Below are 26643 nucleotides of genomic sequence, written 5' to 3'. Positions count from 1 at the left end.
GTCAGCTGGGGTTATGTACAGGGCCCATGCTGAGGTTCAGGGCCATCCCTCCCTACAGAACGGGATCCTGGGACACTGGAGCCCTCACCCCAGGTCTACTCCTCCCTCCTCCCCAGCAGCTGCTAGCCAGGGGGGCTTCACAGAGCTCCAAAGGAACTTTTGAACAGTATCTCTTTCAAGCTTAAGAACTTAATCCTGCAGGTCAATCACTGGTACCTTTAAGGGAGGCTGCTTGGTTGGGTCCTGAGGCCTGCAGTCTAAGAGTAGTTGCTTTATTTTTCTTAGTAGCCATTTTGTCCTCATCCTGGGAAGAACATGCTGTGTTTTTGTCTGTGGTTTTCTCTTGTGAGCTGTCTTCTTATTGATTCGTTGTTGCTCTTTACATACTGTGGGTTTTGATCTTTATTTATTCTCAATAATGCAAATGTGTTCTGTCTTTGGATTGAACTTCTGCTGTCTCCAATGGCCCTTGGTCACTAGAAATAGATAAATCGCAACATTAGCAGATATATTAATGTCTTTACCATCTAGGAATCAGTTATCTGCCAGACTTTGAGATTGCAGGGTCCCTGACAACCGGCACCTAATGTGGGCTTGGTCCTCAGGGATGGTAAGAAACATTATTTTTAAAATAGAAATTAGGGGCAAGGAAACTTGGGCCTCTCACTGCTAAGTTTCACAACTTTACGTGAAAAAAAATGGAATTATTGTAGGTTTTTATAGAGCTCGTGAAAGGGAAAATAAAATCAGATAAAAATCCCTGTCAGGTTAATTTTAAAAATGAGAGAGAGAGAGAGAGAGAGAGAGAGAGAGAGAGAGAGAGAGAGAGAGAGAGACTTTCTGTCAGGCAGGTCCAGGCAGGCCTGGCAGGGCAGGCCCAGCATACCTCACAGCAGTTTGGTTTCCAGCCATCCACTCTGCTCTGCTCTCTTAAGCAAGCTCACTGAACCCCAAGCCCTCAGGCCTCCTCAGGCTCTTTTCCCAGCATTCATGATGCAGAGAAAGAAGCCCCCACACCAACTGAGTTCCAGGGTGCAGCAGGCGGGTTCCACTGCTACAGTGCGAGCCAGCTCAGCCCAGGCCTTAGAGTTTCCTTGTTGCTTGATTTTGGTTTAAATGTGGTTTGCTTTTCCCTCAGAGTGGGAATGACTCAATATCGAAGGTCCCTTCATGGAGAAAGTTAAAACAGGCACAGCTTCTGGAAAGAGTTACTATCAGGACTTAACAGTACATGAGTCAGGCTGATTATACTACCTGAGGTGTTGGCCATTCCTGACATGGAAGGCTTTCTGTTCTCTTGCTCATCTGATCAATACATGAATGGAGCTTAACTTTCATGGTAGGAAAACTGGAAGAGCAAAGCTCAGATTTTGGGTTATGTCATCGGTAACCCTCTACCTGTTTAGCAATATAAGTCGCTCTCTGGAAACTCTTAATCGAATTCTATGGGGAAACGTAGCTCCCAAAGGTGAGCAGGTTGTTGACGTGTCAAATAATGCTGGTCCCAAAGCACGAGTGATAAACCTGAGAGTCGACCAAGAAAGACCAGTTCCATAATTTCCGAGCAGAATTTCACTAGACGCTGGCCATAGCCTTGAAGACAGCTCATTACAATATCCAGCATGTGGAGTGAAATGTATAGAAAAGCCTTTATGTCTGGCTTTGGGTGAAATGTTTCAGCAAAGCCTTTGCTATGATTAGAGGCTGAGAAGTTATAAGACTGTTTGAACCTTGAACAATGTTGTCCCTGTGGAAAGACTATACTTGGAGCTATGTGAGAGCTTGCAGCTGCACCAATCTTGCTCCTAAGACACTCCTGGCAAACCTGGAGTTCTTACTTTTGATTATGGCTAGACATGGCCAAAAGGGACTGAGATTTGTGTGATTTGTCTGCTCTTGCGTGCAGCAAAAGCAAGATAATTTTGGTAGCTGGGACCTATTCCAGCCCCAATTAACCTTGTGTAATGCTTGTGTAAACTAGTGAGCTAGCTGGGTGTCTTCCCCGAGAGGCTGTACCCCTCTGTTCCTTCAGAAAATGAAGGCTTAGCATCTCGGTGAGCTTCCCTCTCTACTGCAGCACCTAGGACCAACACCAATCAATAAGAATGGACAGTCACCCGTGGACAAACCCACCACAGCTGTGCTGAAACTGGTGCCTGCCAACTTCTGGATTTCCCTCATTTGCTCTTCCTGTTTTATCGATGGGTGTGTGTGTGTGTGTGTGTGTGCGAGTGTGTGTGCATGTGCGCGCACATGGTGTGGGCGGGGCCAAGCCGCCTTTGCTGCTAAAAGACTGGGAGACTGTAAGACCATTTTTCTTTAGTAACAATACAATACTAAGAAGGGAAGAAAAACAGAAACTTTGTTGCTAAGGATCGGTGCCTCCTGGTCCGCTCTCATGAAAATCCAAAGAAATGCCAGCAGGTAAACAAACCCCAGAGTGTCCGGGAGCCCAGGAGCCAGAGATGGCAGATGCAGAGGGCTGATATGCACGGCCCCGCCCTTCCTGGGAAGGAAAACCAGCTATGAAAATGATGGGCAGCTGGCTCCAGAGGCAAGGCTGCAGTCAGCAAACACTCCCGGCCTTAAAATGGTGAACCTCAGCAGCACCCCAGCCTGTGAGCTGGACAGGTTCATAAAGGATCACCTCCCTGCTGACACCAGCTTCCATGCTGAGCTCAGAGCAGACATTGACTTCATATGTGCTTTCCTGAAGGAGAGATGCTTCCAAGGTGCCGCTCACCCTGTGAGGGTCTCCAGGGTTGTGATGGTGAGTCTCATTATCCTGAGCTGACCAGGATGGGGTGGGAGAGGACTCTCAGAAGCCAGACTGTAGTCCTTAGTGGGGAGTGGGTGCCCCCTAAATACTCTGTGCTTAGTGTCCTCATGTATACCCCAGCTATGGCACAGGGCAGAGAACAGAGCAGAGACCCCCCTCCCGCTGGCTGACTGGACTGATGGAAGCTCATTGCCCATGTTTCCGTTTGTCAAATGGTACTTTATGATGACAGTCCCTACCTCAGTCACTCTCAAGACTACAGAAATGTCATTGTGTAATGTCTACTCATCTATGTCTGCTGCAATTGTGTTTGTTAGTGACTGTGCTCAGCATTTTATTTAGGGAGGACCTCTGCAGTGTCACTTGTTACTTTTTTTCTCAAAATGTTTCCTTTTGTGAGTTCAGTTTCCTTAGTTTTAATAGGTACTCTGTGACCTTTGAGTATTGTTACAGAGTTTCTTCATGCAAATATGGTGTATATATGTGCCAGGTTTCTCTAATTATCTGTCATGCTCAGTGATGGACTCCTACTCTGTTTAGCATCTGGATGGCCCAGCATGGCTCTCCCTGTCTCTTGTCATCCTCATCATTGTCTTTTAGGGCGAACACACCATGCTTAAGGGTAGGTCAGAAGCCAACCTAGTGGTGTTCCTTAACGATCTCCCCAGCTTTGAGGATCAGTTGAATCTACAGGGAGAGTTCATTGAGGAAATTCGGAAACGACTGTGTCAGCTGCAGCAAGAGAAAACGTTACAAGTGAAGCTTGAGGTCCAGAGCTCAGAGCAGCCCAGCTCCAAGTCTCTGAGCTTCACGCTGAGCTCGCCCCAGCTCCAGCAGGAGGTGGAGTTTGATGTGCAGCCAGCCTATGATGTCCTGTGTAAGTCAGCCAGCAGCAGAACCTGCTGTTCCTCAACCCTGACTCCTCCCTGCTGTCACTCTCTGTGTGTGCAGCGGGGAGGGGCTGTCCACATGTTTGCATGAGTGCGTAATGGCCAGAGACCAGCCTTGGATGTCGGTTGCTTAGGAACCTATTTTGGTTGAGAGGTTGACCTGGAGTTTGCTGCCCCACCTCATGGCTCTTGCAGTAAGGAGCTGGGATCAGGTGGGGTGTGTGCTCTGATGGAGCTGAACCCACAATCTCAGCTAATGAAACCTCAGCATGTCTATTAGGGGCAGCACAGAGCTGGGGGAAGGGTTACCTATTCTCCTAGAAGCTTTTACACCTAGAGACTCATAGCCTACAAACAATGATACTCAGACATATTCAGGGGTACTCTTGGGACCCTCAACTCGCTAGAAGCTAAGTGAGTCAGTCTCTCTCTCTCTCTCTCTCTCTCTCTCTCTCTCTCCCTCTCTCCCTCCCTCCTTTCTTTCTTCTTTCCCCCTCTCTCTCTCTTTCCCTCTCTCTCTCTCTTTCTTTTTCTCTCTCTCTCTTTCTCTCTCTCTCTTTCTTTCTTTCTTTCTTTCTTTCTCTCTCTCTCTCTCTCTCTTTCTTTCTTTCTTTCTTTCTTTCTTTCTTTCTTTCTTTCTTTCCTGACATGAAGCTGAGTAATCCACACATCTTGCCAGATAATGAGTCTGACGGATTCTCCTGTCTCCACCTCCCCAGCACTGGGATTTCAGATGTGGATCCTGCAGCCCTTGCAAGCCCAGCTTTTTATGTGGGTGCTGGGATTCTGCTCTGGAACCCTTTACCCACAGAGCCATCTGCCCAGCCCCGGGGGCATCATACAGTACACCGGCATGGTGAACAGCTTTCTGCATGCCTGAATACGGGAATTCTGTGTCTCTAAAAGTGGGACAAGAGATATAGCTAAAAATTAACATCTGTTGCACCTTCTATCAAAGAACGAGAAACCTCAGACCTGTGCAGAGGCCTGGATGTTTGTGCATGGGGAGCAGGGTGAGGGCTGCAGAACTTCCCTGAGGAATTCCACCCCTCTGGAAAACTGGAACACACACACACACACACACACACACACACACACACACACACTCACACACATCAACCTCCCTAATGCACACACCTGTTAATATAATGGCACATTAATATTCCTCTACATTAAGATCTATCACACCAGGCCTGACACAACGGGGGTCCCCAAAATTACAATTGCCCAACTCTTTCCTAAGACAATCAGGGACACCCTTGAAAGCACAGTGGGTTCTTGGGGATACTTGAGGCTTTTCATCTGGGGAAGCACAGCACCTCCTGTTGGCCGCTGTGTGAACTGCTGCTATTAACCTAGACATAAGGCAGGCCACCAGCCCTTTGCTTAGGAGAGCTATGGAAGCTGTCCAGAGTCTCAGGCAGCAGGGACTGAGAGGGCCAGCCTGGGAGTAGGACCAGGGCAGCAGACTGTGGAAAGCTGCAAGAGGCCTTAGAACCCTGCGCAGTGGAGGAGGCTCAGAGGGAGTGACCCGGAAATTAGCTGGGACAGGGCTACCCCAGAAGCCTGTCTTGCTCATAGACTTGCCCAGCCTGTAGCAGCTTTTCAGTGGGATGGGAACTGTATCACAGAAGGACCACATTGGGAATGCTGGTGTGGGTGACAGCCAAAAGAGAACTCCAGCTACAACCCTACTAAGGGTGACTTGGCAAATCAGGCCTACTATGCGCTGAGTCCTGAAGTAGAGAACAAGTTCTTGAGATCTCCCTGGTCACTGAGTGACTGGATGTGTCCAAGCTCCATCAGTGAGTGATTTTGCCCTGAGCCAGCATCAAAGCCAGATGGTGTGGCCTGCTGAAACCATGGCCACACCCATGAACACATTTAAGGAAGGCACAGCCTGCTTCCTAACTAGTCTACTCAAATGTGCACAAGCACCCACACATAGCCACATGAACGTCAATTCCAAAGCCTGCTGCCCACCCACAGTACAAGTTTACACACATACACACACACACACACACACACACACACACACACACACACATACTGCCGCCGCCGCCGCTGCTGCCGCCGCCGCCGCCGCCACCACCACCACCACCACCACCACCACCACCACCACCACCACTACCATCACCACTGCATCCTGAAGCTTTAAGGAACTGGACACTGCTGACACACAGTGCCTAGGGAGATAGAGAGTGGATAAGAGTGATTGCTGCACAAGCATGAGGACCCAAGTTCAAATCCCCAACACCCACCTAATCTTAGGAAATTCCACACATTGACCTGTGTCCCCTGGTGCTATGGGAACAGAGACAGGAGAATCTCTGTGGCCTGATGGATGTCAGCCAAGCAACATGATTACAGAGAGACCCTGCTGTAAAGAGAGAGGGTGACAAACTATAAATGAAGACACCCCATCTCCTCTTCATGGCCTCTGAATATGTGCGTTTCCCGAATCCCTGCACACACGATCCACCCACGATCTGAAAAGACTAAGCACAAGATCTGGTGTACAAATGCAGTGCAGAGCTCCATGCTACACCAGAACATGGTTGGCCATCATCAGATGACCGTGCCGCTCTCTGTGAGTGACCACAGTGTGCTATCTCCTCCCACCCCTGTCTCCAGGCCTGTGAGTAAGGCAACCTACCAAGAGCAGGTGGTGGCACAGGCTCTCCAGGACCAATTCATATATGGAGTCCAGAGGTGTGGTGGGCTCATTGCTGTGTGGGGAGTGATGCTTGCTGTGGACAATTTCTGCCCTGTTCATTAAACCACATAGACAGGGATGGTGACCCTGGAAAGAAAGCAGACACTCAGAGCAGGGTTGAGTCTAAATATGAATGGGACTTCCTTATAGTTGCCCTAAGAAACAACCACAAGCCCGACCCCCAAATCTACACCAAAACCTACGCCTACCTCATCAGTGTGTGCACCACTCTGAAGAAGGAGGGCGAGTTCTCCACCTGCTTCATGGAGCTCCGGCAAAACTTCCTGAAGCATCGGGAACCCAAGCTGAAGAGCCTCATCCGTCTGGTCAAGCACTGGTATCAACTGGTAAGGCTTCTGGTCCAGACACTGCGGGCCCTATGTGTATAGAATATTGGTACCGACGAGAGAAAAAAGATCTATTCTACTTTGCTTCTCATTGACTTGACAGCTTTACCACTTGACCAATACTCACTGAGGAAGGCAAGGTCTTACTTGGTTACACATCCTGTCTACAGGCCATCACTGAGGGAAGTCAGGAGAGTGAATGAAGCAGAGATTCCGGAGGAATTCTGCTCGCTGCCTGGATCTCCATGGCTTACACAGACTGCTTCCTTTTACAACTTGAATGCTCAGGCATGGCATCTAGTGCTATCCTAACTTATCCCCAGCTATGAGACCCTCTGCTGCTTACAGTTTCTGCTGGCCGAGTGCTTCTGATCTGCTGTGGCTTCTCCTCCTCTTCCTCTATCCTATCTCTCTCCCGCACATTCTTCCTCTCCTTCTCCTGATCCCCACTCTCAGGCCTCCAGTCCCACTGCCCAATCACAGGCTCTCTTTTTGACCAGTTAAAAATGGGGAAAACGTTCACCTGACCTCCCCTGAGTAAGTGATGGCCTGTTCATCCGGGACGACCCCTCTTGAGGAAGCAGCATTAGCATCGGAATGCAAACAGCATCAGGCCAACCGACTGCAGATAACCCTAGCTTATGAGCAGTTGACAAAAGCTAACCTTCTCGAGAAGCCCACTTTCAAGTCGATGCTCACACCCACCTCCATAACCTGTGCCTTCTTGATTGTCCCTAAGATCTCATCTCCATGTCACACCCTAAAACACAATACACCTTAAAGGATCAAGTTCTCTTTAAGTTTCAACACTTAAAAAGGGTTTGTCTCTCAAGTGTGGGATCCATAAAATTAAAAATACAGCTTTAACTATTTTCTCACCAGGGAACTGTCCCAAATCAGATCAAAACACAAACAAAGCCCAGCAGAGCAAGAGGCCCAGGATCTGATATCTGAGGCTCACACTTCCCTGAGCTTCTCAGGCTCTGCCATCCACAGCTCACATAGCGGGTCTCAGGCTCAGGCCAGCTCTGCTCTCACATTGCACTGATCCCGACAGTCGTCTCCTGCTCTGGGCAAGTCCAATATCACGGGATCTCCCCTGCTATTGAGGAATCACACCAATGCCTCTCTCAGTGCCAGGCCTCAGCTGTTCCTCATGACCCCTCTAAACCTGCAATTTTCATGGGACCAAAGCCTTAACACTTGGGACACCTCTCTGCAACTGGGTGTGGCTGCCAACTGGAGATGCAATCTTGGGGCTCCTGGACCCCAGCTATAGCGTGCTGACCAGAGGATACTCTTTCCAGAAGACTTGGCCCCCACGGTGCAAGTCTCTTCTTAATCAGAGCTGATTTTCAGCCCCAGTTGGCAAGAAATTACTGACTCTTAATGCAAAGATATCGCAAAAACAGCCCTTGTGTGGTAGTTTCTTTTCCGAATCTTCACACACCAGCCTCCTTCCTCTGCCTGCCTCTCACCATTCCTATCTTTCCAAGTTCCTCAAACAGCCCAAGGCACAAGGTCAGAAATTAAGAAATGGAGGAGGGACAGTGAGTAGAAGGGGAGCCAGTGCAGAGGGGTTCAGAGAAACGAGGTTTTGGGGGATCAGCAGGGGACGGTGAGGCTGTGGGAAGGAGAGGGAATGGGAAGGGGGGGGGACCTGAGAAGAGGGAGGGCTTCCCATGCTTTCTCTAAGTGATTTCTTCTAGTCCACTTTCTAATCAGTTAAGTCTCTTTTCAGCCATGTCTAATTCACCGTTCCATGGTGGCTGCTTCCTTCTTTGGCAAACCCTTCAAGTCACTTTCTATGGTTTCAATTTTCCTGTCCTTTCCGGACATTACATCTTTCAATGGATGATTTCTTAGTATTTTCACGGCCTTTTGAAAAATGGTGGTGTGGTGTGTGTGTGTGTGTGTGTGTGTGTGTGTGTGTGTGTGTGTGTGTATCTGTTCAGGGGACCACATGTATTTGTGTGTGCTTGTATGTGCATAGGATTGTGGAGGCCACAGTGTGAGGCAGGTCCTTAGTCACTTCCCACCTTGCATAATCAGTCAGGGTTTCACACATGACACACATTATGCTGGATCAACAGTTCTGGAAATTCCTGCAGCCCCTCAGAAGCCCGATCTCCAGTCCTTTAAGCTAGAATTATGATTCAGCTTCCTCAAGAGCCTCATACTCATGTAGATGCTGGGGATCTGACCTCTAGTTCTCAGCCCTGCATGGGGAGGGAGATACTTTACCCCTGAGCCATCTCCCTAGCCCCTTCCCAGTTACTTCAGAGACCATGAGAAAACTTCCATAGTGAGCACTCCTTATGTCCTGCCCCCACCCTCACTCCTAGCTGTCAATCATGGTGTGGTGATTCCTTCTGTGTCTGCTAGTGAATGCTGTCTTTGTGGAGCACACAGGGCCCATCTCAACCACTCAGCTCTTGGCTATAGCACAGGATGGGCCATAGACTGAATGTAAATGACTGGGTGAGGCTGTGTGACAATAAACCTGTAAGGACATCATCAGGTGGCAGCTGAATTGAGCCTGAGAGAAGTGGCCCCCACACAACAGCTGAGAGCCCCGTTTTTCTCATTGCCTTTCTCTTCTCAGTGTAAGGAGAAGCTGGGGAAGCCGCTGCCCCCACAGTACGCCCTGGAGCTGCTCACGGTCTATGCCTGGGAAAGTGGGAGTAGAGACTGTGAATTCAACACAGCCCAGGGCTTCCGAACCGTCTTGGAACTGGTCACCAAGTATCAGTGGCTTCGAATCTACTGGACATTGTATTATGACTTTAGAAACAAGAAGGTCTCTGATTACCTACACAAACAGCTCAAAAAAACCAGGTACATTGTCCCCACGTGGCTCTGCTTCCCATGTGGTACCCGGATGTTCTTGTGTGGAAAGAGAGTTGGGAGCTCTGGGGCAATGAAGCATCTCCTGTACTGGACACACTGTTCTCCTGTCACCAGATTGACATGAGGCTCTACAGCCCCTAGGAGTCAGGAGTGGACTCTCTTGTTTGCAGATGAGGAGACCAAGGCTCTGACACTGTCCAGTTCCAAGCAGCAAAGGAAGGGGAGAACATGGACTGGGAACTGAGATTTCCCAACAGTAACAGCATCTCATAAGGGCTGTGAGGCACCAAAGACTTGCAGGGGACCAATTACCCGTAAATAGTAGAGTACTATGTCACCCTAGGGAGTGACATGTCTTGATCCTGTGTTGTGTTCAGTTTTCCCATGAGACTGGCTGGTCCAACTCTCCCCATCTCACAGATCAGAGAGGCTGAGGGACCTGCCCAAGGACACACAGTTACTAAAGGGTAGAGGATTTGAACCCAGGCCTTGTAGGTCATGCCCAAAGATACCTCCAGGCTTGCTATATGCTGTGGGGAAGGAACAAAGGACAAACTTTGTATAGCAGTGCTCTGCTGGGTTTCTCCCTAGGCACTGGCCAGCTACTCAATTCTGTTCTTTGGATGTTGCTCTGCAGGCCTGTGATCCTGGACCCGGCTGACCCGACAAGAAATGTGGCTGGTTCAAACCCCCTCTGCTGGCGACTGTTGGCAAAAGAAGCTGCTAGCTGGCTGCAGTGCCCATGCTTTAGGACCTGTGATATGTCCCTCGTGCACTCCTGGGAAGTGCTGGTGAGACCCAGTCACCGTCCTGTCCCCTCACACACAGCTTCAGTCACTCCACATATTTGGAGAATATTCTCAGGGAGAAGTGGGCTTTTGCTAAAGGTCTCCACACTCCTGTGGGTGCCAGCTGCTTGTTTTGTTTTACAGCCATTTTGGCGCCATTCAGAGATATCGTGTGCTGGCAGGATGGCTCAGTGGGTAAAGCCCTGCCAACACTGAAGACCTGGGTTTGACCCCTAGAACCCATATGGTAGAAGGAGAAAAACAAGTCCCCCAAGTTGTCCTGTGACCTTCATCTCTGCGCAGTTATACATGTGGACCTGTACACACACACACACACACACACACACACACACACACACACACACACACATATGAGAGCATAAAAAGGAGTCAGAACTGAAGCCCCTGGCTCAGGCACACTTAGCTAGTCCAGGGCTGGGATCCTGTGGACTCTGAAGCCACAATCAGGTCCATGAAGCATCCTGTCTTTCCAGTCTCATTGTCATGTGGCCAATGGGACTCGGCAGGGCTGTGTTACAGCCACAGAGGCACAGAGGACCTGCACTTGGACCTGTACCCTCTTGGGGCAGGGTTTTCCTGATGCTAGAGAACTGATGATGTCACGTGTGACCTGGGGTGGCGGGGATGAACACGGGTGCAGTGATGTGGGAAGCAAATCTTAGGAGGTCAGGAAGGAAGTGTGAGGGGACATGGAGGGGAGGCAGCTGTAGGAACAGTGGCCTGTGGTGCTGTCCTTCACAGAGAAGTGGCTAGGCCATGTCCCACATTTGGCAGATCTAGTAGTGTAATGCCTGCCTGCGGGGCCATATGCACCCTCAATGGGCATAGTCGTAAAGCTATGGCCGTCTTTCCAACCTCCGTGTGTGCTGCCCTTTTTCTGAGAGCTCCAGGTGTCCAGTCATGGTGCCCACCCTCGAGGCTGATTTTCATCCCCTTCCATGGAGGAATGCAGCCTCCTGACCTGATTTTGTGCTTTTCGTTACAGACAAAGGTCGAGTTTCCACAGGAATGTGTCCTTCTATGAGCACCAAAGCACCTGCCCAGGATGCTCAAGAGTCAGGGGCATGACCTCTGCTGCAGGCCCTTGACCTAGAGAGGAGAGGAAGCTCCCCAAAACCCCAACAAGGGAGGGTCCAACCTGTGATCAGACTCTGGTCTTCTGACCCCTGCCTTCCTACTCCTGCATCCTGTCCCATCACAGACAGCCCTCCTCACAGCCTGCTTCATCTGCCTTGTCCTCCAACAGTGCTCTCTTGGGAGACAAGAGATTCAGAAGGGGAGGCAGGAACTCGAGCTTGACTTCCACCTGTCCACCTGTTGGGAGTTCTGTCCAATGTGTGACCAACGACAATAAACCATAGCAAGCCATGAGGATATGTGAACATTCTGAAGGATGTGTGTTCTCCTCCCTCTCCCTCTCCCCTTCCCTCCCTCCCCTCTCCTCCCTCACCTCCCTTTTCTTCCCTCCCCCTCCCTTCCCCTTCCCCTCCCTTCCTTCCCCTTCCTCTCCATTCCCCATCTCCTCCTCTCCTCTTCCCCTCCCCCCTCCCCACTTTCCTCCCATTCCCCTCCCTCTTTTCCCCTCCCCCTCTTCCCCTTTCCCTCCCCCTTACCCTCCCTTTCTTCTCCCCTCCCTCTCCTCCCCTCCTCCTCCCTCTTTCCCCCTCCTCTTCCCCTCTCCCTTCCCTCTCCCTCTCCCTCCACCTTACCCTTTCCCTCCCCCTTCGCTTCCCCCTCCCCCTCCTCCTCTCCTTCTCTGGGTGTTTCATTGGACACTAGATTCATTCATTGAGCACTTCTTACCAGCTCCATAAGGATCCAGGGTACTGGGCAACCAGCGATAGACAGTGCAGAACCCAACTGCTACAGTGTATGACGTCAGGTGGCTTGGGATCCTTCCAGGTCTCTTACATGTGAAACCGAGACAAGAATCCTTGGCTCCTTCTGTCCATGCTCCCATGACAAGATTCTAGACCTTCTCCATCCCACACAGAAACTGTTCCCCAGCTGCACATGACTCTGGAGCCCTAGAATCTGGCCGGTGTACATCAAGGTGCAATGATTCTGCCACACGAAGGCTGGGGCACACAGCAGTGCAGGGAAATAAAATTGCATGCACTCTGTGGCCAACAATGACTTTAAAACTTAGCTGTCTGTGTGAGGATGAGATTTGAAGCACTGAATTGAATCACAATGGGCTGACTCAAGCTCGAAATTAATTTATATTCTCTCACTTCCTCCTTTCTTTTCTTTCTTTCTTTCTTTCTTTCTTTCTTTTTCTTTTTAAGATTTATTTATCAGACACACCAGAAGAGGGCATCAGATCTCATAACAGATGATTGTGAGCCACTGTGCAGTTGCTGGGATTTGAACTCAGGACCTCTGGAAGAGCAATCAGTGCTCTTAACCACCGAGCCATCTTGCCAGCCCTCCTTTCTTTTTTAAATTTCTTTCTTTTATTCTTTTTTTCTTTCTTTCAACTGGATATTATTATATTCATAGAACTACTCAAGCTCCCAAATCACTCACACACACACACACACACACACACACACACACACACACACACACATCTTCATACGAAGACCTAATGTTCTATATGTCAGGGTCATGAACCAGCAGCTTGTGAATACATAGGCTAACCACAAAATACCCACATGTGCTCCCTCCCTCCACTCCCCTTCTTCTCCGCTACCCCCTCTCCTCTCCCCATCCCCTCCTCTCCCCTTTACCTTCTCCTCCCCTCCCCCTCCCTCTTTTCTCCTCCCCCCTCTTTCCCTCTCCCTCCCCCTTGCTCTCTCCACTTGGGCCACTGCTCACTAACAAGTCAGAGAATTGCTGAGGCCCACCAGGTCCCAAGCCCTGCTCCTGTCCCCAGGGTCCACTCTCAACCTCTGTGGAGGGGGAGGGGTGGATCTCCTTGCCACCCCCATGCCTTCAGTTCTCACTCTGCCAGCCCTGAGGACCAGGAGCCCCAGCATCCCAGTTCGTGAGAAGATGCATGTCCTATGACCACAGAACAAACCTTGCTCTGTCTTGTACCTTATCTGCCCTGTCAGTGGACTCAGCAGTGCTGCCCAGTGATTCCAGTCCCTTCTGAGACAGCCCCCAGATATACAGAGAGGATTTTAATAAACAACGGTCAGGGTTCTCTTGCCAAGCTGTGGACCCATCATGACTTGTTAGTCATCCCTCATTGATCTCCCACTAAGTCTCCGTAAGAAGGTCTTCTGCCTTCTGCCCATCCAGAACCAGGCATGGGCTCCTGACTGTTGGGGATCCTGCTCGTCTCTGCCCTGTTCTCCCCTTCAGGTTTGACATTCAGCAAAGCCTTCATGCCCTGAAGGGAGGCAAGGGCAGTAGACCAGACTGCTAGACAGACGGATGGACAGACAGATGGATGGACAGATGGACTGGTGGACACACACATACACACATATGCACAGTTCCCGACTTCCCCTCCAGGCAGTACACTACTGCTTTAGAAAGAGAGCATTTGTTCCAGACCCAGCCCTTCCACTCCAGTCTGGCAAGGGGTGGCATTCTCATGCCCAAGTAGGAAATTCAGACAGGGATGTCCCGGCCTTTGCCCTGCTGCTGTTTTAGCACGGTGCAACGCTGCGGGTCAAGAGACAGAACCCAGAACCCATAAGGAACCAACTCCTACGAGTCGTCCTCTGACTTCACATACTCACCCACATGAAATAAATGGAATAGAACATTTAAAGCAGAATCGGTCTTGCCTTTGCCTCGGCTGACCTCTTGTCCTTCATCCTGGTACTTGTGGGAGGGGCCTTCAGCATCCCAGGTCCCTCAGGCAAGGTCAGTGTCCACCAAGGAGCCTCTGCTATCAACCAGGCCGTGAAGACTAGATTTTGCTAAAGGCCAGCCCCTGACATGAATGACAAGATCATGGCATCTGCTTCTTGAAAAGAACCCCCTTGAAGCCAACTATGACTTGTTGCCATAACCATGGGGAGAGCAATGTTGCTATAATTTAATCAGGTTTCTGTTTCTTGCTCTCAAAGGGGTTCCAACAGTGATTTAGGCATGTGTGTGTGCACGTGTGTGTATGCATGTATGCATGTGCTTGTGTGTTTTTTGTATTTTGAGAGAGAGAGAGAGAGAGAGAGAGAGAGAGAGAGAGAGAGAGACTCTCATCATATAGCCCAGGCTGGCCTCGAACTCTGTACCTTCTGTATTCACCTCCCAGGACTTGGGATCACAGGTGTGGGCCATCCTGCCATGATGAATATTCACTCCTGCTGGGCAGAGAGAGGTTGGCATGGAGACAGGCTCCCCCTCATGGGGGTGTGTCCTGGACACAAGTCAGTACTCTATGCTACTGAAGTGGAGAGTGACAATTGATGACCCAGGTGACTACAGCTAGGGACAGAGGCACACCCCTGTCACCTCAGCACTTGGAAGGACAATGGGCAGATCCCCAAGTTCACATCCATCCTAGGCAAAGGAGTGAGATCCCATCTGAAAGAAAGATGTGAAACCTTTGTCCTTTATCGAGGACAGATGGAGGTGGGGGTAGGAGGCAGAGAGACTGTCTCTGATGGTGGCTTGCCTGACAATCACATCATGGGTGTGCATCTGAGAACCCACAGAACTGTGAGACCCCAAGTCTGACCTTCAAGCTAGCTGTGACCTTGAAGACAATATCCAGTATGGACCAGTCCCCTGTGACAAACCCACCACAGCTGTGCTGGAACTGCTGCCTGCCATCTTCTGGCTTTCTCTCACTGGCTCTCCATGTTTTAGTGAGGTGTGTGTGTGTGTGTGTGTGTGTGTGTGTGTGTGTGTGTGTGTGTGTATTCTGTTGTTAAAAATCTTGGAGACTGTCAAATTATTTTTCTTTAGTAACAATTCAAGATCAAGAAGGAAGAACAACAGAAACTATCTTTTTGATGCTTCTTGCCTCCTGGTCCACAGCCTGCAGTGATGAGGGTTTGACAGTCCAAAGAAATGCCAGCAGGTAATCAAACCCCAGAGTGTCAGGGATCCCAGGAGCCAAAGGAGGCAAGTGTAGAGTCTGATTTGCATAGCCCCGCCCTTCCTGGGAAAGAGGAACCAGCTATGGATATAAGGGGCAGCTGACTCCAGAGGCAAGGCTGCAGTCAGCAAACATTCCTGGCCTCAGGATGGAGAAGGATCTCAAGAGTACTCCAGCTTGGAAGCTGGACAAGTTCATACAGAATCACCTCCTTGCTGACACCACCTTCGTTACTGAGGCCAAGGCAGACATAGAGTTCCTATGTGATTTCCTGACTGAGAGATGCTTCCAAGATGCCTCCCACCCTGTGAGGGTCTCTAGGATTGTGATGGTGAGTCTCATTATGCTGAGTTGACCAGGATGGGGTGGGAGAGAACTATCAGAAGCCAGACTGCAGTCCTTAGTGGGGAGTGAGTTACCTACCTGTTCTGTGCCTGGTGTACCCATGTATGCCCCAGCTATAGCACAGGGCAGAGAACAGAACAGAGACCCCACTTGCTGGCTGACTGGACTGATGGAAGGAAGCTCATTGCCCATGATTACATCTGTCAAATGGGACTTTATGATGACAGTCCCTACCTCAGTCACTGTGTAAGGCTGCAGACATGTTGCTTTGTAATGTTCACTCGTCTGTCAGAGATTCAATGTAGTTGTTAGTGATTGTGCTCAGTGTTTTACTTAGGGAGGATCCCTGCATATCACTTGTTATTTTCTCAAGTATTCTCTTTTTGTAAATTCAGTTTCCTTGATACTAAAAGGTCTCAGAGCAAATGTTAAGATTGTTACAGACTCTCTTCCTGTATGGTGGACATAGTGCATTTCTTTAAATGTTCCGTTATCAAGAGGGATTATGACAACAGTTTCACACATCTGTGGTAATTTACTCAGTCTCCTCTTACCCACTCCCTTGTACTTGAATCTGATCTCTACCAAAGAGTTGCCCCCCCCCTCTCTCTCTCTCTCTCTCTCTCTCTCTCTCTCTCTCCTCTCTCTCTCTTCTGGAAATAAATAGATAAAGCAAAGATATTCCTCATTCTGATTCTGGTTTATCTCCTGTACCACAAGGAGATCCAGGACAACCTGTTCTCCAGGGATCCTAATTTCACTCTTCAGGGCTGAATAGAATTCCACTACACATGGGTCAGGTTTCTCAGCCCAAGAGTCACTCTCAGGGATGGACTCCTACTCTGTTCAGCATCTGGACTGCCCAGCATGGCTGTCCCTGTCCCTTGTCATCCTCATCCTTGTCTTTTAGGGCGGCTGCTATGATGAATACTCCATGCTCAAGGGAAGGTCAGAGGCCACCCTGGTGGTGTTCTTTAACAATCTCACCAGATTTGAGGATCAGTTAAAGCGACGGGAAGAGCTCATTGAAGAAATTTGGAAACACCTGTGCCAGTTGCAGCACGAGAAACAGTTTAAACTGAAGTTTGAGGTCCAGAGCTCAGAGCAGGACAACTACAGCTCTCTGAGCATCAAGCTGAGCTCGCCCCAGCTCCAGCAGGAGGTGGAGTTTGATGTGCAGCCAGCCTATGATGTCCTGTGTAAGTCAGCCAGCAGCAGAGCCTCAGCCTGCCCTTCCTCACGCCTGAATCCTCCCTTCTATTTCTCTCTGTCTCTGTCTCTGTCTCTGTCTCTGTCTCTCTGTCTCTGTCTCTCTGTCTGTCTCTCTGACTTTCTGTCTCCGTCTCTCTCTCTGTCTCTCTCTCTCGGTGTGTGTGTGTGTTTGTCCTGGGTTTGCAGTTTTATTATGGAAACATTTATTATATTAATTAGGGCTGTGGGGGAGGGTTGCCTAGTCTCCTAGAAGTGTCTGTAGGCTACGAGTCTCCAGCTGTAAACAATTATACAAATTCAGCACACACTTGGGCTTCCTCCACCCAATACGGGACAGGCAAGTGTGTTTGCTGGTTTGTTTTCAGATAGGTGGATGGGCCAGCTTCATGTCCACCTATCAGACAGTGGGCCTGAGGAGGAATTCTCCTGTCTCTACCTCCCCAACACCGAGACTTCGGTGCAGACCCTAGTGTTCCTCAACCACAGCTTTTAACGGGGTCGCTCAGAATCTGATTTTGGGTCCTTGTCCTTCTCTAAGAAGCCTTTTACTCACAGAGCCATCTGCCAGGCCCTTGGGATATCCTACAGAACACGTGCATGGTGAACAGCCCTCTACATGGCTGAGATTGGGAACTGTGGGTCTCTGAAAGTGGGACAAGAGATAGAGCGAAAAATAAACACTTGTAGCATCTTCTGTCAAAGAATGAGAAACCCCAGACCTGTGCAGAGGCCTGGGTGTGTCTATAGGTTTGGAGGGAGTGGATGCATTATGCAGAAATTCCCAGAAGAGTTCTGTCCCCCTCTGGAAAACCGGAAACCCAGCACTCACAATTCCCACATGTACACACATGTGATTTAATTGACATTAATGATCCTGTAAACTAGTATCTCTCACCCTGTCCCATAGTATCTTTGTGTTGTCACACAAAGTGTGTCCCTAAAGCTACAAATTGCCAAACTCTACCCAAGTACAATCAGGAGCACCCATGAAAGACCAGGTTGGGCTTGGGGAGCTTTTAGGATACTTCAGGTTTTATATTTGGGGGACACAGCATCCCCTCTTGGCCACTGTGTGAACTGCCATTTACTTTGAGACAAGGCCCTTGGCTTAGGAAAGCCCTGGAAACAGTGCAGTCTCAGGCAGCAGGGACTGAGAGGGCCAGCCTGGGAGAAGGACCAGGGCAGCATGCTGTGGGAAGCTAAAAGAGGCTTAGAACCCTGCTCAGTGGAGGGGGCTCAGAGAGTGACCCAAAAAGGAGCTGGGAGAGGGCTGCCCCAGAAGCCTGTCCTGCTCGTGGACTTGCCCAGCCTATGGCAGCTTTCCAGTGGGATGGGAACTCTATCACAGAAGGACTATCTTGGGAATGCTCATGAGGATGACAGTCAAGAGGACCCCAGTCACAGCCCTAACCCGGTGACATAGCAAATGAGACCTACTGTGTGCTGGGTCCTGAAATAGTAATGAAAGTCTTGGGCGCTTCTTGGGACACTGAGGGACTGGACTTGTCCCAAGCTCCATCAGTGAGTGATTTGGGTCTGTGCCAGCATCAAAGCCTGATGGTATAGCCTGCTATAACCATGGCCACACACCTGCAGATACCCAAGGCACAGCCTTCAACCTCCTAGACTATTAACATGCACACACACCTACACATAGCCACACACACACACATACAATTCCATAGCCTGATGCACTGCAAAACTTCACAGGACACACACACTACCACCATGATCACCACATCCTGAAGCTCTCAGTACCTGGACCATCAAATCCCATGGCATTAAGTTAGGCACTACAGAGATTCATGCCCGGCTGACACACAGTGCCTAGGGAGACAGCTAGTGGATAAGGGCGATTGCTGCACAAGCATGAGGACCTGAGTTCAAATTCCCCACACCACCTATTCTTAGGAAATTCCACACATTAACGTATCCCCTGGTGCTATGGGAACAGAGACAGGAGAATCTCTGTGGCCTGATGGATGCCATCCAAGCAACATGATTACAGAGAGACCCTGCTGTAAAGAGAGGGGGTGACAAACTATAAAGGGAGACACCCCATCTCCTCTTTGTGGCCTCTGAATATGTGCGTTTCCCGAATCCCTGCACACACGATCCACCCACGATCTGAAAAGACTAAGCACAAGATCTGGTGTACAAATGCAGTGCAGAGCTCCATGCTACACCAGAACATGGTTGGCCATCATCAGATGACCGTGTTGCGCTCTGTGAGTGACCACAGTGTGCTGTCTCCTCGCACCCCTGTCTCCAGGCCTGTGAATAAGGCATCCTGCTAAGAGCAGTTCATGTGTGCCGTTCTGAGGTGTGGTGGGCTCATCTCTGTATGGGGAGTGATGCTTCCTGTGGATCGTCTCTGCCCTGTTTACTGAACCCCATAGGCAGTGATTGTGACCCTAGAGGGAAGGACTAGTCTGAGAGCAGAGTTGAATCTAAACGTGAATGAAACCTCCCTTCTAGATGAACTGAAAGAAAAACTGGAGCTTGACTGTGAGTTCTACAACAAAATCTATGCCCGGCTCATCCGTGAGTGCATCACCCTGAGGAAGGAGGGCGAGTTCTCCGTCTGCTTCATGGAGCTCCAGCAAAAGTTCCTGTGGAATCGTCCAGAAGACCTGAGGAATCTCCTCGTACTGGTCAAGCACTGGTATCAACTGGTAAGGCATGTGGTCTGGACACTGTGGACCCAATGTATAGAAAGTGGGATTCAGGACAGATATGAGGTCTATTCTAGTTCGCTGTCTGTTGACATGCAGGCTTTATCACATGACCAAGAGGACCTTGGGGAGGGAAGGTCTGACATGGTTATACATCCCAGTCACAGCCCATCGTTGAGGGAAGTCAGGACAGTAACTGAAGCAGAGACCATGGAGGAACTCTGCTCACTGCCTTGATCTCCATGGCTCACTCAGAATGCTCTATTACACAGAGCTCAGGCATGGCACCAACCACATCCATCACTGGTCACGAACATGTCCGCACAGACTACCCTGAACCAGACCGATTGAGGGATTGTCTCAATTAAGGCTGCCTCCTGCCCAATGAACCTACCTTATGTCTAATTGGCAAAAACTTTCACAAATGACCCTCTTTCAACTGGATGCACACACACACACACACACACACACACACACACACACACACACACATCTCTATTGAACCATAACCTTACCTTCCTTGAATTTTTTGCTAAGACCTCATGTCAGTATCATGCCATAAAACACAATCTTTAAAAATACCGATATTTCTTAAAATTTCAGCACTTAAGAGTATCCTCTGAGGTGTGGACGCATATAAAATTTAAAACACTAGTGACATTCTTTCTTTCCCCCAAGAGGGAAGAACCAGGTCCCTGTCTCAATCATAGGAAAAAGCTCAGTATCTGATATCTGGTTCCCTGAGCTTCTCGGGCTCTGCCATCCACAGCTCACACAGTGGGTCTCAGCTCACACAGTAGGTCTCAGCTCACACAGTAGGTCTCAGCTCACACAGTAGGTCACAGCTCACACAGCAGGTCTCAGGCTCAGGCCAGCTCTGCTGTCACATTGCATTGTTTCTGACAGTCGTCTCCCGCTCAGGGCAAGTCCAGTGTCTCTGGGTCTCCACTGCCATTGAGGCTGCACTTTCACCAATGGCTCCTCCTGGCCTCTCTCAGTGCCAGGGCTCAGCTGCTCCCCATGAACCCTCCAAAAGAGTTCTGAAACTCTTCCCAGAAGACTTGGCCCCTATGGTGCAGGTTTCTTCTCAATCAGAGCTGGTTCTCTTCCCCTGCTGATGAGAAACCACTGATTCTTAATCCAAACACAGCACACAGACAGCCCACATGAGCCTTCGCTTTTCTCTGAGACTTCACACTCCAGCCTCTGCCCCCTGCCTGCCTCTCAGCCTGCCTGAGTTCCATATTCCCACAAATGGCCCCTTAGGCTCTCAGATCTCCCCATCTTTTCTCCCCATAGTTCTAAGATCCTGTCTCAATTTTCCCAAAGAACAACATGGCGGGTCAGTCACAGCAGCAGTGCCCCCTCCCTAGGACCTGTTTCTGTCCTAGTCTGTGCTCACTGCTGTGGTAAAGATGATTCTGGAAGGTAAACTGGGGAGGAGAGGGATTGTCTGCCTCACATTTCTGCACCACACCCCATCACTGAGGGAAGCAGAGGCAGGAACTGAAGCACAGGCCATGGAGGAGCACTGCTAGCTGCCTGATGCCCTTGAGCTGATTTTTAAAAACAGACCAGTTCCACCTACCCAGGCCTGGTCCCTTCCACACTGATCAAAAAAAAAAAATGTCCCATAAGCTTCAGTCCAGGGCAGGCTGATGGAGGCATTTTCTTAGTTGTGACTCTATCTTCTCCAGATGGCACTCTCTCTGCCAGGTTCACAAAGAGAAATGAAAATGGCACAAGGTGGGAAAATAGAAAATGGAGGAGGAAAAGTGGTTAGAGGCAGAACAGAGGGGTTCAGAGATACCAGGGTTTTGGGGAACAGCAGGGGGTAGTGTTGATGTAGGAGGGGGAGGGAATGGGGAAGGAGGACTTTCTATGCTTGTTCTAAGTGATTTCTTCTAGTCCACTTTCTAATCTGCTAACTCTCTCTTCAGCCGTGTCTAATTCAACACGCTATGGCTGCTGCTTCATTAGTGTCTCTGTATACCTGCTTCCTTCTCTGGCAAACACTTCATGTCACTTTCTATGGCTTCTATTTCCTGACATTTCAAGCTATTACCTTTTTAAGTGGAGGAGTTCTAACATTTTTTCCTGGACAATTTTTTTTTTTTTTGGTTCTTTTTTTCGGAGCTGGGGACCGAACCCAGGGCCTTGCGCTTCCTAGGTAAGCGCTCTACCACTGAGCTAAATCCCCAGCCCCGACAATTTTTTAAATGTATGTGGTGTGTGTGTGCGCGCGTGTGTATGCGTGTGTGTGCGTGTGTGCGTGTGTGTGTGTGTGTACCTGTTAGCAGGAGTGCATGCATTCCTGCGTGTTTACCTGTGCATAAGATTGTGGAGGATCAGCTACTCCCCACCTTATAGGTCAGGGTCTCACATGTGATACACCATGTATTAGATCAGCAGTTCTGAACAGTCCTGCAGGTCCTGGAAGTCCATCTCTACCCCCCTTGAACTAGGATTATGAGTCAGCTACCTCAAGAGGCTCACACTTCCCAGTTACTTCAGAGACCGTGAGAAAACTTCCATAGTGAGCACTCCTTATGTCCCGCCCCCACCCTCACTCCTAGCTGTCAATCATGGTGTCTTGATTCCTCCTGTGTGCCTGCTAGTGAATGCTGTCTTTGTGGAGCACACAGGGTCCATCTCAATGACTCAGCTCTTGGCTATAGCACAGGAGGGGCCATAGAGTGAATGTAAATGACTGGGTGAGGCTGTGTGACAATAAACCTGTAAGGACATCATCAGGTGGCAGCTGAATTGAGCCTGTGAGAGGTGGCCCCCACACAACAGCTGTGATCCCCATTTTTCTCACTGCCTTTCTCTTCTCAGTGTAAGGAGAAGCTGGGGGATTCGCTGCCCCCACAGTACGCCCTGGAGCTGCTCACGGTCCATGCCTGGGAAAACGAAATTCCAGCCAAATATGGAGCACAGACAGCTCGGGGTTTCCAGAGTGTCTTAGAACTGATCATTAAGTACACCTGTCTTCGAGTCTACTGGACATTTTATTACGACATTCTACACCAGGATGTCTCCAGCTACCTGCACAAACAGCTCCGTAAAGAAAGGTAGCTCATTCCCACATGGCTGTGCTCCCCGTGGGTGTCAGGCTGCAATGCTGTGAAAGGGAGAGGTGGGAGCTCTCTGTCAATGCAGCATCTCCTGCCCTGGCCACTGTCACCTGACTGACATGAGGTCCTAACTAATATCCTGGGAGCTGGGGGTTGGGGAGGGCTCTGCTGTCTGCAGATGAGGAAACCAAGGCTCTGACATTGTCCAGACCCAAGCAGCAAAGGAAGGGCGGTGAACACATGGAGTGGGAACTGAGATCTCCCAACAGTAACAGCATCTTGGGGGCCATGAGGCACCAAAGACCAGTGGTGGACTAATTACCTGTAAATAATAGAGTACCATGTCACCCTAGGCAGTGACATGTCTTGATACTGTGTTGTGTTCAGTTTTCCCATGAGACTGGCTGGTCCAACTCTCCCCATCTTACAGATCAGAGAGGCTGAGGAACCTGCCCCAGGACACACAGCTACCAAAGGGTAGAGGATTCGAACCCAGGCCTTGTAGGTCATGCCCAAGGAATCCTCCAGTTTTGCTGTATGCTATGGCTGGGGATCTGGGCAAATTTGGATAGGGTTGCTCTACAAGGCTCTCCTGCCCCTGTGAAATGGTACCTGAGGCACTGACCAGATATTCAATTCCCTCCCTGAATGCCGTTCTGCAGGCCTGTGATCCTGGACCCTGCTGACCCAACAAGGAACGTGGCTGGTTTGAACATAGATGGCTGGTGTGAGCTGGCAAAAGAGGCAGAAGCCTGGCTGAAGTACCCGTGCTTTAGGCACATCGATGAGACCTTTGTGGGCTCCTGGGAAGTGCCGGTGAGACCCTGTCATCATCCTGTTCCCTTGTACACAACTTTGGTCACTCCAACTCTTTGGAGAATATTCTCAGGGAGCCATTTTGTTTTTTCCTAAAGGTCTCAACATTCCTCTGGAGGCCAACTGTGTGCTTTGTCTTCCAGCCATTTTAGAACCATTCAGAAATATGGGCTGGCAAGGTGGCTCAGTGGGTAAAGGCACAGCCAACACTGAAGACCTAGGTGCGATTCCCTAGAACTCAGTTGGTAGAGAGAGAAAAAAACAACCCCCCAAAATAGTCCTCTGATGTTCATCTCTGTGCTGTTACACAAGTGGACATGCACACACGCACACACACACACACACACAGGTGCACCCAGATAAAGAAACAGATACATAGACTCTGAGAGCTGAAGCCACTGGCTCAGGGACACTCGTCTAGTCATTGGCAGGGCTAGAATCCTGTGGACTCTGAAGCCACTGTCAGGTCCATCAAGCTTCCTGTCTTCCCTATCTCACTGTCATGTGGCCAATGGGACTCAGCAGGACTGTGTCACAGCCATAGAGGCACAGAGGGACCTGCACTTGGACCTGTCCCCTCCTGGAGCAGAGTCTGTCTGATGCTAGGGAACCGATGATGTAATTTGTGACCTCAGAGTGGGAGAGAACATGGGTGCAGTGATGTGGGAAAGAAATCTCAGAAGGTCAGGGAGGAAGGGAGAGGGGACATGGATTTGGCAGATCTATTAATGTAGTGTCTACCTGTGAGCCCAATAAATACACTCAGAGGGCATAGTCATAAGGGTACCCTGATGGCCTGCTTCCCACCTCTGTATGTGCTGGCCCCCTTTCTGAGGAGCTCCAGGTACACAGCCATGGTACCCCCATCAGGACTGGTTTAAATCCCCCTCCTGGAAGCCTTGCAGACGTCTCACGTGGTTGTACGGTTTTTTTGGATTTCTTTTTGTTTAATTTTTTTGCTTGTTTTTGCTTTTTGTTTGTTTTTGTTTTATTTATTTATTTATTTATTTATTTATTTATTTATTTATTTATTTATTTATTTATTTCAGCCAGAGAAACAAGGAGGTGTCTTCCTGTGAGCACCACAGCCCTTGCCCAGGAGGCTCTGGAGTCAGGGGCATTCACTCCTCTGCTGCAAGACCTTGTCCTGCAGAGAACAGTTTGGTACACCAGGCTCCAGTGAGGGGCATCCAACCTGTGATCAGACTCTAGGCTTCTGATCCCGTCCTGCCCATGGGACAGCCTTCCTCACAGCCTGCTTCACCTGCCTTATCCTCCACAGTGCTCTCTGGGAGTCAGACTCCGAAGGAAAGAGAAGAGCTCAAACTTGGCTTCTGTCTGTCCACCTGTGGGGAGGCTCTGTCCACAAACATGTCTGATCATGAACAATTGACCACAGCAATCCCTGAGGGAGTGTGCACTCGGAGGGGTGAGTCCTCAGCCCACATAGGAACGGCTCAGCAGAGGAGCGTGGCCCGGAACGCTGGGGATCTGGCCAGTGTGCATCAAGGTGCACTGTTGGGCAAAGTGTGAGCTGGGGTTACGGCAGTGCAGGGAAATAAGATTATGTACACTTTAAAACTTAGGACCTTAAAACGTATGTGTGTGCATGTGAGGATGAGATTTGAAGCCCTGAATTAAAGTAAAATGCAAAGGACTAAACTAAAGTGAATTTCTTTATTTTCCCTAACTCCTCTTTTTCTCTTTCTGCCTTCCTTCCTTCCTTGCAACTGTATGTTATATGTCCCACCCTAAACTGAAACTCACAAAATTCCACCTGCCTCGAATTTCTAAGTTCCGGGGTTACACACACACACACACACACACACACACACACACACACACACCCCACTTCGTACAGAGGATAATGTTCCCACAGTTCAATGTGCTGAGCCAACAGTCTTACAGATACACAAATACATTAACTGTAAAATGTCCACTTTTGCAGTCTACACTTGGGCCCCTTCTCACTGTGAATGCACTGAACTTCTGAGGACTACCAGCTCCCACACCCTCCTCCTGTCCCCAGACCCTCCTCCTGTCCCCAATGTCCACTTTCAAACTCTGTGAAAGGGAAGGGGTGGATCTCCCTGTCCCCCATTCATTCAGTTCTCCCTCTAGCAGCCCTGAGGACCAGGAGCCCCAGTGTCTTCGGGAGAGGATGCCTGAGCCCAGACCATAGAACAAACCACGCTCTGCCTTGTTCTTTATCTGAGCTGTTGGGGGACCAAGTGATGCTGCTCTATGATTCCAGTCTTGCCCTTCTGAAACACCCACAGATACAAAAGGGGTTTAGTAAACAATGGTTTGTGGTCCCCTGCCAAGCCGTGGACCCATCCTGTCCTCCCTCGACTACCCCACATTAATGAAATTCCATGCATGATCTGTAATGGCTGCCTCCCATTTCTCCATGCTGGAATATCTTCCCCCTACATATGGATCTTTAAGATCAAAGATGGCAGTTGTGGGCATGGCTTAGTAGGGAAGGACTTGCCTAGTGTCTGACAGAGGGAGAGGGGTGTGTGTGTGTGTGTGTGTGTGTGTGTGTGTGTGTGTGTCTGTCTGTCTGTCTGTCTGTCTGTCTGTCTGTCTGTCTGTCTGTCCATGTCCGGGTGCTTACCCAGAATGCATGAGGACTGTTAAAGAGAATCATCCTGAGTTGCCTGTGGCTTTGATGTCAGAGCTGAGTAAACCACCAAGACCATCGTGGCTAAGCAGTTCTCTTCTCTCAGGAGCCGTCTGCTTGCCTTTGGATGGCGTGTGTATGTAGTGTGAGGTGAGGATGGGCTTTCTGTCCTGTCAGAGGATCACCAGCTTCCCGAGTCGTGCCCAAGAGGCCTCTGCCCTCCACTGTGTGCTCCGTACCCTGCTCAGGCCCCAGTTGACCATCCCGAGATCTGATCTTCCCGAATGTCAGGCGGCCCAGGTGAATGCAGACAAATCGCCTCAGATGAGGAGAGCTGACAGGTGGACACAGAGCACTGGGGAGCAACCTGCAGACATTTCTGGAAATGTGCTCTCAGGCACACCCAGAGGTGTGCTTCCATTTAGGGTCTGAGGCTAGAGAAGTTGGCCATGAAGATGAACCATCGTGGATTATGGGAAGGATCCCTGAGGGTTGAATG

The 26643-nt window shown here is 49.8% G+C and overlaps 2 protein-coding genes across 5 annotated transcripts; both read left to right on the top strand.

The window, feature by feature from the left end:
- Nucleotides 1-2381: 2381 nt before the first annotated feature.
- Nucleotides 2382-11858, top strand: Oas1f (2 ' -5 ' oligoadenylate synthetase 1F). Of its 3 annotated transcripts, NM_001009490.2 has the most exons (6): nucleotides 2559-2770; nucleotides 3380-3656; nucleotides 6536-6732; nucleotides 9338-9570; nucleotides 10220-10373; nucleotides 11377-11858. In NM_001009490.2, exons 1-6 carry the CDS (start codon nucleotides 2591-2593, stop codon nucleotides 11413-11415), a joined length of 1080 nt encoding a protein of 359 aa, NP_001009490.1. In that variant the 5' UTR covers nucleotides 2559-2590; the 3' UTR covers nucleotides 11416-11858. The 3 variants fall into 3 exon arrangements, with proteins under 3 accessions (XP_038945588.1, NP_001009490.1, XP_038945587.1); XM_039089659.2 differs by lacking the exon at nucleotides 3380-3656 and having other exon boundaries at nucleotides 2633-2770; nucleotides 11377-11762; XM_039089660.2 differs by lacking the exons at nucleotides 3380-3656; nucleotides 6536-6732 and having other exon boundaries at nucleotides 2382-2770; nucleotides 11377-11762.
- A 1246-nt stretch (nucleotides 11859-13104) lies between these two features.
- Oas1h (2 ' -5 ' oligoadenylate synthetase 1H) lies at nucleotides 13105-26056 on the top strand. Of its 2 annotated transcripts, NM_001009491.1 has the most exons (6): nucleotides 15514-15724; nucleotides 16649-16937; nucleotides 19429-19625; nucleotides 22464-22699; nucleotides 23365-23518; nucleotides 24568-25181. In NM_001009491.1, the coding sequence occupies exons 1-6, from the start codon at nucleotides 15542-15544 to the stop codon at nucleotides 24595-24597; spliced, it is 1089 nt and encodes a 362-aa protein (NP_001009491.1). In that variant the 5' UTR covers nucleotides 15514-15541; the 3' UTR covers nucleotides 24598-25181. The 2 variants fall into 2 exon arrangements, with proteins under 2 accessions (XP_038945589.1, NP_001009491.1); XM_039089661.2 differs by having other exon boundaries at nucleotides 13105-15724; nucleotides 23365-26056.
- The last annotated feature ends 587 nt before the right edge of the window (nucleotides 26057-26643 follow it).

The sequence above is a fragment of the Rattus norvegicus genome, chromosome 12 (genome assembly GCF_036323735.1).
Source record: "Rattus norvegicus strain BN/NHsdMcwi chromosome 12, GRCr8, whole genome shotgun sequence".
Lineage (NCBI taxonomy): Eukaryota > Metazoa > Chordata > Mammalia > Rodentia > Muridae > Rattus > Rattus norvegicus.
This window is presented reverse-complemented; position numbering and strand designations above follow the sequence as displayed.

Coding starts and splice junctions, on each gene's coding strand:
- Oas1h (XM_039089661.2), top strand. CDS start 15,542: ATGGAGAAGGATCTCAAGAGTACTCCAGCTTGGAAGCTGGACAAGTTC. Junction 15,725..16,648: donor GGGTCTCTAGGATTGTGATG/GTGAGTCTCATT, acceptor CTTGTCTTTTAG/GGCGGCTGCTATGATGAATA. Junction 16,938..19,428: donor GCCAGCCTATGATGTCCTGT/GTAAGTCAGCCA, acceptor CCTCCCTTCTAG/ATGAACTGAAAGAAAAACTG.
- Oas1f (NM_001009490.2), top strand. CDS start 2,591: ATGGTGAACCTCAGCAGCACCCCAGCCTGTGAGCTGGACAGGTTCATA. Junction 2,771..3,379: donor GGGTCTCCAGGGTTGTGATG/GTGAGTCTCATT, acceptor ATTGTCTTTTAG/GGCGAACACACCATGCTTAA. Junction 3,657..6,535: donor GCCAGCCTATGATGTCCTGT/GTAAGTCAGCCA, acceptor ACTTCCTTATAG/TTGCCCTAAGAAACAACCAC.